The 12,603-nt window shown below is 42.0% G+C and overlaps 1 protein-coding gene across 2 annotated transcripts in view; it reads left to right on the forward strand.

Moving 5' to 3' along the window:
• The first annotated feature begins 858 nt into the window (after window positions 1-858).
• Window positions 859-12,603, forward strand: part of MDFI (MyoD family inhibitor) — a 58,522-nt gene continuing 46,777 nt past the window's right edge. The window contains exons 1-2 of one of the 2 annotated variants that reach the window (XM_081947481.1): window positions 859-1,198; window positions 1,427-1,638. In XM_081947481.1, coding sequence (XP_081803607.1) covers window positions 1,542-1,638 — 97 coding nt within the window. In that variant the 5' untranslated portion in view covers window positions 859-1,198; window positions 1,427-1,541. The remainder of the gene's footprint in view (window positions 1,199-1,426; window positions 1,639-12,603) is intronic. The other variant, XM_081947482.1, reaches the window with a different exon arrangement.

Consider the following 12,603-nt stretch of genomic DNA (forward strand, 5'->3'; position numbering starts at 1 on the left):
TTCTGTAGCCAGTTGTAAATGTAGCCATCTGAATGTAACTCTGCCTGTTTTTCAGTGTCAAAAAGACTATCCATAACACAACATCCAGCAACAAAATATTAGCAACTGAGAATGTAATTCCAAAAACAGTGGGTGTTTTTTTAACAGTGTAGTTCAGCGTTTCTCAGGCATAGCAACTTTAAAAGGTGTAGAGGTCAACTCTCTGAATTCTCCAGCTGATGTAGATGAGGAATTGCAGGAGTTGAAGCCTACATATCTTAATGTAGCCATGCCTGAGAAACACTGGTAATTAGTTCTTTATTTGGAAAGCATGGGATTTATTACCAAAAAAAAAAAAAAAAAAATCCTGTGTGATTTCTTTTGAATTAGACTAATGTGAATATATCCGCAGTAGCCTAAACTCAGTAAAAATGCTTTTTTCCCTCCCCCTGGAAACTTATTTTCCAGCTAAGTCAAGGTTTTTTTTTTAAAAAATGATTACTCCTAAATAATTCTGCAATCTAATATTCATGTTGCTTTTTAAAGAATAAGATGTAAGCCCCATCGACAGGCTGCTTTGATTTTATGTTTTAGTTTGGAGATGTCATTTTGGCTATTCCATTTCCTGAAGTATAAACTGCCTTCATAGTATCTTGTCCCATTTTAACTGTTGCTGCAGGTTTGAGGGGGGGGGGGGGATAGGATGTGTGTGAGTGCATTTGTTTACTTTCAGTGCTTCAAAAGAAAAAAAGAAAACCAACTTTGTGCCAATCTACTTATTATGGGTTTTATAGACTCCAAATATCTCATGCTCAAAGGAAACTGAGTAATCAAGACTGGATGCAATTTCCTGTTTTAAAAAATAACCGATGGGAGGCAGAGCTTACAGGATAAGGGGAAGAGGCTGAAACTTGCCCGTTTGCTGCTAAACTTTCTAGACAGAACAAGGCAAGGCAGAGCTCCGGTGGTTGGACGCGTTTCCCCAGTTCTCTCTTTCTTCTACTACGGAAAACTTCGAGAAGTGTACCGGGAGAAAAGTTACAGCCTTTATAAAAAGGCTGCAGGCAATCCAAGGTTCGCGTCTTTTGCGTTCTGAGCTCTGTTTCAAGACGGGCGAAGGTAGGAGCCGTAGAGCGGAGGAGCGGGAGAGAATCGCACGTGGAGGCGGCGGCGAGATGACCGTCCGCTGGTTCAAGCGCGGCTGAAGACTCATCCCAAAGTAAGTCCCCTCCTCTCCCCCAGTTCTTTTTTAAGAGGTCCGTTTTGGGAAGCGGGGTGGAGGGCGGTGGGCTTGCGGAATTTCACGACGCCGAAGAGGTGGCTGGAGGCGGCGTTTGCGTGGGGTTGGGCTTTCTTCGCGAGGGGACGATCTGGGGAGCGAGAGATTTTGGGAAGCCTGGCCTGGCGCGGGGCGGATTCTCCAGCGAAGCGTCTGATTCATCCCCAGGGGTGAGCGTCTTGTGGGCCGGCCGGAGAGGGAGCGTCTTCAATGAACTTCGCTCTGTCTGTCTCTGTGTTTCTGCGGGCGGCGGCGGCGGCGTCTCCTCGCAGGGCTCCTTCCGATGTCCCAGGTGCGAAGCGACCTCTCGAGCCGTTCCACTGACTTGCCCGATGGAGACCCCCAAGGGGATTCGAAGCTCACCCCTGCCCCCAGTACAGGTGAGTGTCTTTCCTCGCTCCCTCCCTCCCTCCTCCTCCTCCTCCCTCCCTTCTTCCTCCCTCCCTCCCTCCGTCCTTCCTTCTTCCTTCCTCCCTCCTTCCTTCTTCCTCCCTCCCTTTTTCCCTTCCTCCTTCTTCCTTCCTTCCTTCCTCCCTCCCTCCCTCCCTCCCTCCTTTATTTCTTTCTGTAACGAAAGGCATGGAAATCCTTACCCCTTCTCTCTGCTCGGATTTTCAAATACTTTCAAGCAAAACACTGCCGAGAGAGGAAAGTATGTATCTCTTCCCCCTCCCTCGCCAAACTTTGCGTGTAGGCATGAAGTTTCACAAAGCTTCTTAGCCCGCAGCTGCTGGCTCCCTCGCTTTGTGCTTTTTGTACACATACCGACATACCCACCCTCCCTGGGGCTGCCGTTTCCCCCTCCCAAGGTTCCATTTCCGAGGAAAGAAGGGCGCTGGGGCGGCACTGGGCTTCTCCCCCACCCACCCCACCCACCCCGGCTCCGGCTCGTCTCAGCCTCAACTTTGCTCCTGAAAGCCTCTGGTTGAGCTCCGCCAGCGCTTGGTTCCGGGGGAGACCCTTGGAGAGCCGAAGGGGGGATGAGGGCAAGGGGCGAGGTGAAGCCGATCGTTTCCCCTTTGCCTTCCCTCTCGAAAGAGCTCCTCGGGCGCAGTTGGCTTTGCAAGAAACTTCGAGGCTCTTGCGGGCGCTGGGCTTGGCCAGTTTCGGGAGGGGAGCTGAGAATCCATTTTTTCTCCGGAGGTCTCCTGCCTTCAGGCACCGTCTCTTGCTGATTCTGGGCCAGCGCCTTTGGGGCCCCGGCCTGGTCCTTTCCCTGCCCCGCCTCCCCGTCCTGAGTTTTTCAAAGTTGCTTGCTTGCATCCTCTCGCCCAAACTGGAGCCGGGGAAAGAACGTCTCCCTTTGTTCCCTTTAATTCTTTCAGCAGATCTGGCTTCGAAGTGGGGCGGGGAAATCGGCTCGGTGCTCCAAACCAGGAGGTTGCATTCCACCATCCAGGCAGCAACTTTCAGAGCCAAAATAGCTTTTGGGGTTTGGAAAGAGACCACAGTGCTCTATTCACACAAGATGCAAAAACCCCATTACCGAATTCACCATTTTTCTGGCCTTGCATAAAACACTGGAATAATCGAGCCAACTGTACTCTGTGGAGATTCTCAGTCAACCAGGTCATGATTGTCTTAACGGTGCTTCTTTGAAAAGGCAACTGAACTATACTTTTTTTTCTTGAGGAAGAAGACCTTTTACGTCTCATCCAAGAAGTTTCATCAGTTCATCAGAGTCAGAACTGATGAAGCTTCTTGGATGCGAAGCAAAATGCCTTCTTCCTCAAGAAAAAACATAGTCCGTTTGCTTTTTGAAAAAGCTCCTTTGAGACAATCAAGTCAGCTAGGCTCACCTAATTAACCTAAGTCACAAAAGCTCTAACCAAGATATAACTTGTGACATGAATGCTTCTGCTGGGTCAACATCCGTTCTAGTTAAAAGTGTAGTGTGAACAAAGTGGAACAGTCATTTCACACAAGAGTGGAAAGGGCAGATTGAGAGAATGAAGGATGAATTTCGGTTCTGAATGGACAGCTGTTTTCCTATGCAACCCTTATGCCACAAGTCTTACTGTGGGGTATTTCCCAAATTATAACACTGAACTATCTCCAAAGTAAGTTTCTGAATATTTTTAAAAGCATGAATTCTTCTTTTCCCCAATCTATGATGAAGTTGTAGCTTTCCAGAAGTGCCTGAACTACAACTTCCAGTGGCCTAGAGCAGGGGTGTCAAAATAGGATTTCTTTGAGGGTCTTATCAGCATTGTAGATCTATTCCGCGGGTTGGGCCGGGTGGGGGGAAATGGTATGGACACCTCCTTGAGCCCCCTACTAGACAAAAAATGAGGGGCGCACACACACCTGTGCCCCATTTTGGCTGGCAAAGTGCTGCAGGAGCCCTCCAGGCCAACAACGGGGTGCACAGGGGGCATGCGCAGCTTCCCAATGCTGCACTTCAGCTGCCAGAGGTACTGTGGGCCAATCCTTTGCTATTTCCAGGCCATCCCCATGGGCCATATTTAAGCATCCCACAGGCCAGATCTGGCCCATGGGCCTTGAGTTTGACACCGCTGGCCTAGAGGGTCATAAGAACTCCGCATCCGTATTTGAATCGAACTTTACTGTTTATATTATTATTTTACTAAGAAATATTAGATATAAAAGAGAGAAAGGAGCTGGAGGCAGATTTAAACAAAATGATTAGCTATGTTTGCACTGTAGTTTATGAGCTATAAACTTCAGCAAGCACCCTTAAGTCCCGTTTCTATTCCACCAGTTGCCATTCTGTTAACAGGCTTTAGACTTACCATGCTGTTTCAACTCCTATGTTCTATGTTGGGATAAAACTAAAATACAGATATTGAATTAAATAGATACAAGACTCAGACTATTTACTGTGTGAGCTGTCTGGCTAAAATAAAAGTTTAGTTTTTTGCACAGATTGTGCTGATACACGGGCTGTAGGCACATATAGGTAGGGTCAGTAGATACTTTATTCACCTCTGAGTGGATGGGATTAGAGGCAACAACATGTTGGTGTGCAAGGCTTCTCCAGACTTGCGATCTCAGCTTTCATACAGTAGTGTGAGCATATTTGGGAGAAAAAACTGGTTGTGCTTGTGACACTGGGCACTACCATTAGCAGAGAATATTGTAGTGGAATTGTGGTAATCCTAATGAACTAGCCTATTCACTAACATATTTAAAATAAATTATGTAAAAGTCTCTATTGATGAAAACCATGAGGCAGAGGTTGATATTGGTGGGACCTTCTGGTAGACATGGTAGATGGAAGATTGCAACTTCGGGTGTAAGAGGAACTAAATGGAAAGAAAAACCATGAATGAATAATGTAAGGAATAAAAATAAATTATGCTGTATTCCTGTGAAACTGCAAGAAAAGGAAAGGGTTTATTTGACCTGAAAGGAGATAGTCTGACCTTGAGGCCTGGACAATGAATACCTGCTTGTGTAGGTTAATTCTGAATAAAAGGGTTAAAATGTTGCAGGGTCCAATCTGAGTCGGTCCCTGGGACCAAAGGTTTAGTTTTCTGAGCTTTTGGATTTGTGCTGGAGCCCATTCTCAGGGAACTTCTACAATCTTTTGGTTTGTAAGAGAAATGGCTTTTAAAAAAAACTATCATGCCCTGTCAGGCACAAGCAACACACCTACATTTTAGGGTTCAAACTTGGTCCTTTATTGCATTCTATTATACAGGAATCTCATCAGATTGTCAGCCTCAGCCTCGGAACAGATAAATAAGGCGCAATGGAATTTAAGGGTTTCAGAGGAGCACAAAATATATTCCAGCAGCACTGAAGTTATATTCATCTAAGGCTCCCACACAATTACTCTTTGGGATCTTACTCCTCTTTTACTCCTCTGGAAAAGATGGAATCCAAATTCCTAAGAGCCATATTTTAGGTAGCATGTTGCATCCCAAACGAAGTACTAAGGAGGGAGGGTAGGACTAGCCAAAATCAAAACAGGTGCATGGATTTATATTTTTGCACATGGGTTAAAACTACTCTTTTCTCCTGCAGGGTTGAGTTTACTCCTTTTAGAAGACAATTTCAAATCAGTATGGTTCAGGACCTTCTCACAAAAACTCCAGTATCTTGGTTTCTCTAGGGAAGTGCTTCTAATGATGGGGTATGAGCATGCACTTAGAGCACTTTAAACAATGTAATAAAGATCTGGAAATCCAAAAAGTTTGGGCTCCTCCGGAGAATGCTTTTTTGAGCAGCCACAACTCCCCCCTTTAAAGCAGCGAGATGTTTATATTAAATAACCATCCCAAAAATCTGAAGGGCATTAACTTTAGCGCACTGCAACACACTTCCCACAGCAGCTTTGGAAGGCCAATGCAAAAGAATGCTATATGCACTGAGATTGTGCCCCTGTGGACAAGGCACAGGGGCCATTGAAATTGTAGCTTATGTCCTGCTGTACTAAATCTTCTGTAAGGACTCACGGGCTCAATTTATAACACCTTATCTAATAAAATATCTGGGAAATACTGATCTTTTTTATGTATAACTGCTGATATTAGATCAGTTTGAAGTAGCTTCTCTGAATCTGGCCAAATTCTCCTATGCTGTATGTAAAATTAGACAAACTTTAACTGCTCACTGTTAATTTACCACTAATTACAATATATTATTCTGTCTGTCTTTTATTTGTATACTATTATTATTGTTTTAATGCTTGTATTTGCTGGACTGTGACCATAATAATGATGGATGGATGGAATTTACAGGAGGGAGGGGTCAGTTCTGGATCTCTTGCAGCTATGCAAGGATGGTGGCTACTTTTGAAGTCTCCACCGTGCTATGTTCCCCAACATGCCTTTATTATTTTTTTTATAAATAACTCAAGGCAGCAAATATACATAATACTCCTTCCTTGTCCTATTTCCATCACAACAACCACCCTGTGAGGTGGGTTAGACTGGGAGACAGTGACTGGCCCAAGGTCATCCAGCTGCCTATCAAATCTACAGTAAGGCAGGACTAGAACTCACTGTCTCCTGGTTGCTGACTTATATTGACTGTTGACCATTTAAATAGACTGCATACAAGATTATGTATAGTTATGTTTTCAATCTGATCATAAGGCTTCAGTTATAAGCACAGATAGTAGAGAACAAAATGTCAAGCTCCAGAAAAATCAGAAGATCCAGGCAGTTCAAATGAGTTTAAAGATTTATTGCAAACTTCTACTCTCTAGAAGAATCTGAACTATTAATGGTCAAAGCAAATTGGTGGTAGATAAGTGTCAAAGGGATTCAAGATGGGCTGGACTTATCTCTCTTGTGGGCATGAAGGGACTCATGACTGATGATGCATTTGACCCCTCCCTCGGACTTAGCCTGGTTATCTCCTACAACATAAAGGCTCTAATGAACATAAAGGGGATATAGTTGGGGGAAGCTGAATATAAAAAATTCATGAATAGGGAAAGTTGCATTGAAAAACAAATGTGCATTATCCTGGATTTTTATATGCACTATTATTTTCAAACTTTCATGAAATGGAGATGTGAATGCCACACGGCCAGATATAAATTATATATCTTAAAGAACACTGGCAAGAGCTAGATATAGGATGAAATATACTGTACATTTCTTTTGGAAAATATGTGCTATTGAATTTACTTGGGTTTATTTTGGAAAAGTATATTTAGAATTATAATGTAAAAATGTTGCTCATAAGTGATCAAAGCCCTTTTCTGCAATCCCCGGGGCCTCCCAAAATCATGTCTCCATAATTTGGCTAGAAATTCCTGACAAACAGAGGATAACGTCTTGCCTATTTTTATAGAAAATAAACCTTAGTATGCAATCCTGCCAAAACAGACGAATATACACACCCAGAAGTCACTGTTTGCATGATGTCATGATATAATCAATTTGCCTTCTGTTACTCTCAACCTCCCCACCTCCCCCATTAAATAAAATCTAGCTTCTGGGCTACCCAAAAGATGGCCAGCCCTACAGTAAGAGTTCTTCTGGTGGATTTCTATATAGTTTACATTTTTGTGAAATAATTTGTATAGGAAACCCAATTCTTTATCCCCAAGAGAAATGCAGTGATCATATTTTTCTGCAAACTATTACTGTACACTTCACAGAAGCATGTGCTGAGTTCTCTCTACAGTAATTATTTCCTGGGTGGACTTAATGTTGTAAGTATTGTCTTTCTGGATTACCCAAGGAATTAATCATCGGCATAATCTGACAGATATTTATTAAGAAATAACTCTCTTTGATTGCAATAGAACTTACTCCCTGATGCATTTAAGACAGAAATCAAAGGCTAGCACTTTATCTTAAAATGTGGCTCCATAGGAAAAGTGAACATTAGGAAAACAATGGTTGTACCCTGCTGTTTGTCACAAATCTCTGATAATGAAAGTCTATGTATGGACAGTCTGTTCTAGTGGTCTCATGTTGATTTGTGCAAATAAGTTAATGAATATGAATTCAAGAATATTCAGGTTGCTAGTTCATGTATATTCCCTGCGTAGATGTATCTTAAATTTTGATGCTGCCTTTATAGATCCTACTTGCTTCAACATATCTTCATCATCCATAAGGCAGGAATGTGGTGCAATTAAGCAGTGAAGGATATATCCTGTAATGTATTTGGCATCAGTCTAACAAACTTAGTAGTGGTTAATTTTGCCTTAATTTCCAGGAAAGTTTTTTAGGAAACTGCAGTGAAGGAATGCAGATTGTTTACATTGTTTTATTTCAGACACCAATGCAAATGTAAATTCTATACCAATCAGAAAACTGATTCCCATTTCTGCCTCTCTGTGTTAGCATAAAGAAAAGGCACTTGCTTCTCACCCATGTTTGCATCATTCAAGATTTCTGATTTCAGAAAACAAAGCAGGATTGACTAGACCTGTAGGTACACTTTGGAAATGTTTAGCTGACTGAAGGCTTTCAGTCTTCAAAGACAACTGACAGCTAATTAAATACTAGTTCTTAAGTAGAGATGTCTCAGCACGTCATTGCTCAACTATCAGAGGAATATTTTATCCTGCCCTCTTAATATTTTATCCCAACTTCCTGCTTTCTTTGTAAAATCAATACAAAACTAGTATGTCTCTGCTCATATAATGGAATGGCATCAAACTCCTTATTTTGTTAGATGTTTGAGGCCTTCTCATGATATGCATCCATCTTACAGAAATAACAGGAGCTGGGAGGTCTGGCAAGCCGGATGTCCCTTCCAGGGACCTCACAGAGCATGTCCTTGTGGCACTACCACACAATGAAATGTTATTCTTTATGCAGTGGCAGTCATAGCTTGAAATGAAAGTTCCCCATTTGAAGGAAAGTTCAAGAATGCAACAAAGAAAACAGGGACGATTGTAAGCTTTGTCATGGCGTCACTGTATCATTCAGAGGCTTAAACTAACCCATGAGCAAATCTTCAGCACTATCAGATTCTGAGAGAGAGGTTCATGGATGATTTATAACTTCTAGATCAAAAAAACTTCGCACTTTCAAGGTGATAGTCCATTGCAGTCTCAATGATGTTTCCTTGAAATGTAGTTGTGATTCTGACCACAATAGATTTGAATAAAAGGCCAACCTGCCAGTCCACTAAACAAGCAGTTCACCCAAAGTATTTAGGTATTTCCTCTATAAAGTTTAACCCAGTGTTTCTCAAACTTGGCAACTTTAAGTCCTGTGGACTTCAACTCCCAGAATCCCCCAGCCAGCATAGCTGGCTGGGGAATTCTGGGAGTTGAAGTCCACAGGACTTAAAGTCGCCAAGTTTGAGAAACACTGGTTTAACCATATCAACAAACGAAGGAGATTAAAGGCATTTGATTCCCTATTTAAAAAATCATCAGCAAGTCTAACCAATGAGAGAATCAATATAAGTCATAAGGCTGCAGTGTAGGAAACAGAGTCACAGATTAAGGTTAATGAAGCCATGAATGAAGTCCTCATTTTCTCTTGTCCTCCCACTTCATTATAAAAAATCCTAGCTTCTCTTAAGATGGAGTCAAAACCAACAGACCTTAGATTGATACCTTCAATAGAATGTGTGGATGACTTTGGGGGGATGAGGGGAAGAGATACTGCCTAAAAAACAAACAGACAAGAGAGACAGGAGCCCCCAGCGGCTTAATAGTCAAAGAAAAAAAAGTCTTAGGAAAAACTTGCCTAACTTTTAATCAGGTGATTAAAAGAAGTGGAAGGAATGTGTACCTTCAGACTTGCAAGATTCTGTTAATGTAGCCTTACAATAAAGTAGAATTAGCTTATCTAGTTGTGTTTCCTGTCTGATTTACTTGAGTGGACTGACTGAGTATTGTCAGGATTTTTTGCCCTAAAGTGAGGAGGTGAGAAAACAGCATTCTTAGCACTTATTTTCCAAGCTATGATTTATGAAGTGATAATTATAAAGGCCAATCTGGGCCACTAATTAGAGAAGAATTGTTGCCCATTAGGTTCCTTAGAGCATTTTTGGATAACCATTTGGTTTTCACAAAAGCAGGAAAAGTGGAGGATCTCAACTAAGCTCAGTAGCAAATGAAAACATTCTGACTCTCCCCCTCCTCTCTGAAATAAGAAAAAGGGCCATTTATTATATGTGTTGATGTGGAGTAGGAATGAGTACACGGTCTCTTAAAATAGATGTAGTCGAAGAAATGGTTACTTCATAGGCAAATGTGAAAACAAAGCCGAACAAACCTTGGCATGAGTGTCTCTTGCTCTCTTTTTTTCCTGTCACTCACCTTTCCGTAATCAAAATTCTGTTTTGCTTTATGATTTACATAGAACTGCACGAGACGTACATCTATTCCTAGAATTTTATTTTTCGGCTCTCTTGCTCCTGCCTTCCTGTTTTGAGCTCTGTGGTATTTTTTTTTTCTGATTAGAAAAAAAAGCACAATGGCAGCACTAAGTTGTCACAGGCATACAGTACAGCTTTCTAACCAAACCCAGCTAGTTTGCCCTGAGGTATAATGTGTGTCTTAAAAGCTATTCTGTATCCAGATCCTGGCTTAGCTGTGTTATCCAGCCCCTCAAATGCTTCCAAACAATGCATCTTTTACAAAATACTGGGGCTTTGCTCAGAGTTAAGCCTGTTGAGCCAAGCAGAGCATGTATCTAGCCTCTGATCCATCCATTGTTCAGCCTAAATCAGGGGTGTCCAAACTTGGGAACTTTAAGACTTGTGGACTTCAACTCCCAGAATTCCCCAGCCGGCTGGCTGGGGAATTCTGGGAGTTGAAGTCCACAAGTCTTAAAGTTCCCAAGTTTGGACACCCCTGGCCTAAATCTTTAGCCTTTTTAAAATGGTGACCCTTCATGACATAGGAAAGCCATAATTTTATGGGTCAGTTTCTTGGCTTAAATCTGCCTATATTTAGGGCCTCACAATCTGGATTTTGCAGCAGGTAAAACGAGAACATTTAAGTATAGCAAAGGGGAAGCTAAGTTGATTCTTTCCCTCAGAGATCAGTCCTACTCTTGCTATGGTATGCTATGTTTTTCTTTTCTTCTAAATATGGAACCTTCCAGACAGCATCTGGCTGAAGGTGTTGTGCCAATGCAAACAGGGTCTTTATTCTTTTGCCGGAAAAGTTTTGTACTGCAAATATTGGCACCCGATGTTGAGGGAGAGAGAGTGACATCTATGCACAAAGTTTGATTGTACAAGACTGCAAGAACCACTGTGGTGGAATAAGCAGACAGGATGATCATCTGTGATTTTGGGGGAAAGCTGCTAACAACGTTGTATCACATAGATATTGATCTGACTCACTTTACATTTGGCTCTTATTTTGATCCGCTCATTTAAAATACCAAAGTGGGGGGGAAATCAATACACCATAAGTTTTATAGCTACCGAAACCTATTTAAACTTCAGCTGGTAGCAATATCTTAATAACAGAAGTGGAGGCACTATTGCCTCTGAAATCAAATGACTAGGGAAGTGTCCTTCAAACTTGGAAATTTTGGCAAGATGGGTGGACATGTTGACTGGGGAATTCTTGGAACGGAGGTGAACACATCTTAAAAGTTGCCAAGTTTGAAAAGCACTGGATCAGGGCATGCTCTCTTCAGTTCTGTTTTGAGGAAGTTATGTGTAACTCTTTTGGGCGAACTAATATAGGATACTTCAAATTCAAAGCCAAAAAATGCTTTGGAACACATAGGTGTATACACATATCAGTTTGGACCAGTTTGGCCGAGTAGGTAATAACTGAGCCTGCCACGCCACCCAAACCAGTTCTCTCAGCACCGCTATAGGCGCCGCCATCTTGTTTTTTGGTTCCGCACATGCGCAGAAGCATTTTTAGTACTGTGCATGCATGCATAGTGCACATCAAACAAGCACTAGAGCAGCGCATCCCTGAGTGAAGCAGTCGGAACCCACCTCTGTATCACTTGATTATAACTCCTAAACTTAAACTTCTCAGTTCCTGAGATTGTGCAACTATAGACAGCAACTGTACGGCCTTGAGAAAAGATGCAGCTATTTTAAGGAGATGAAGATACTATTCGGGTGCCCTTAGAATTCAGTGCATTAGTTTCGCCTTCAAATCCAAAAGATTTCCCAACCCTAAACTTTGATTTTTCCCAGGGGAAATGTTTTCTATTTATTTATTTTAAACATTTACATATCTGCCCGTCTCATATCGGACTCTGGGTGGCTCCCAAAGAATGGGAGATGTAAATATCAGAAATGTTTATGCTTTCAAGGTTTTTAAAATATTATGTTAATTCTCTGCTTAACACACTTCTGATGATATTAAGAGTTTATTGCTTTCAGTTTTTATTGTTTTATGAGATTTTTTTTAATTTTAAAATATCTTGGGAGTTGTCCTCAGAATCAAAAATAGAGCAAGGATTCACAACCACTATTCAATATAAAGTCACTTATTTTCCTGCAATCTCTTCGCTAACAGTTTCTACACAAGGATTCTAAAACCGCTCCAGTCCTTGGTAATCCCACGCAGCCCAATATATTCAGGATCTGAGCTGGTTCATTTCTGACTCAGCTACAAGGACTTTGAGATCACATCAAAACTATTACTGTCTTTGGTGGGAACTCTTGTTACTTTCTGCCTCCCATTTCCTGGACTCAATAAATTGTCATTCTCCCTCCTCAAAAGGGTTTATCTTTGGAGCAAATCTGCTAAATATTTATTTCAAGAATTCTGATTGGAGATGGTGGGGGGGGGACAACATCAGTTTGGCAGCAGCCAGCTGGTCTTCTATGAAGAGAAGATGAAAACGAGAGAGCATCCTAGTCAAGTTTCACGTCTGCTCCCTTTCCCTAAGAAGAATTTCAAGTGCCCCACAAAAAGTCAAAACAGCTCAGTGCATTCCTTCCCTCTTGCTGTTTCATCCACCAATTCT

The sequence above is a fragment of the Natrix helvetica genome (assembly GCF_964273705.1).
Source record: "Natrix helvetica genome assembly, chromosome: 3".
In the NCBI taxonomy this organism is placed as follows: domain Eukaryota; kingdom Metazoa; phylum Chordata; class Lepidosauria; order Squamata; family Natricidae; genus Natrix; species Natrix helvetica.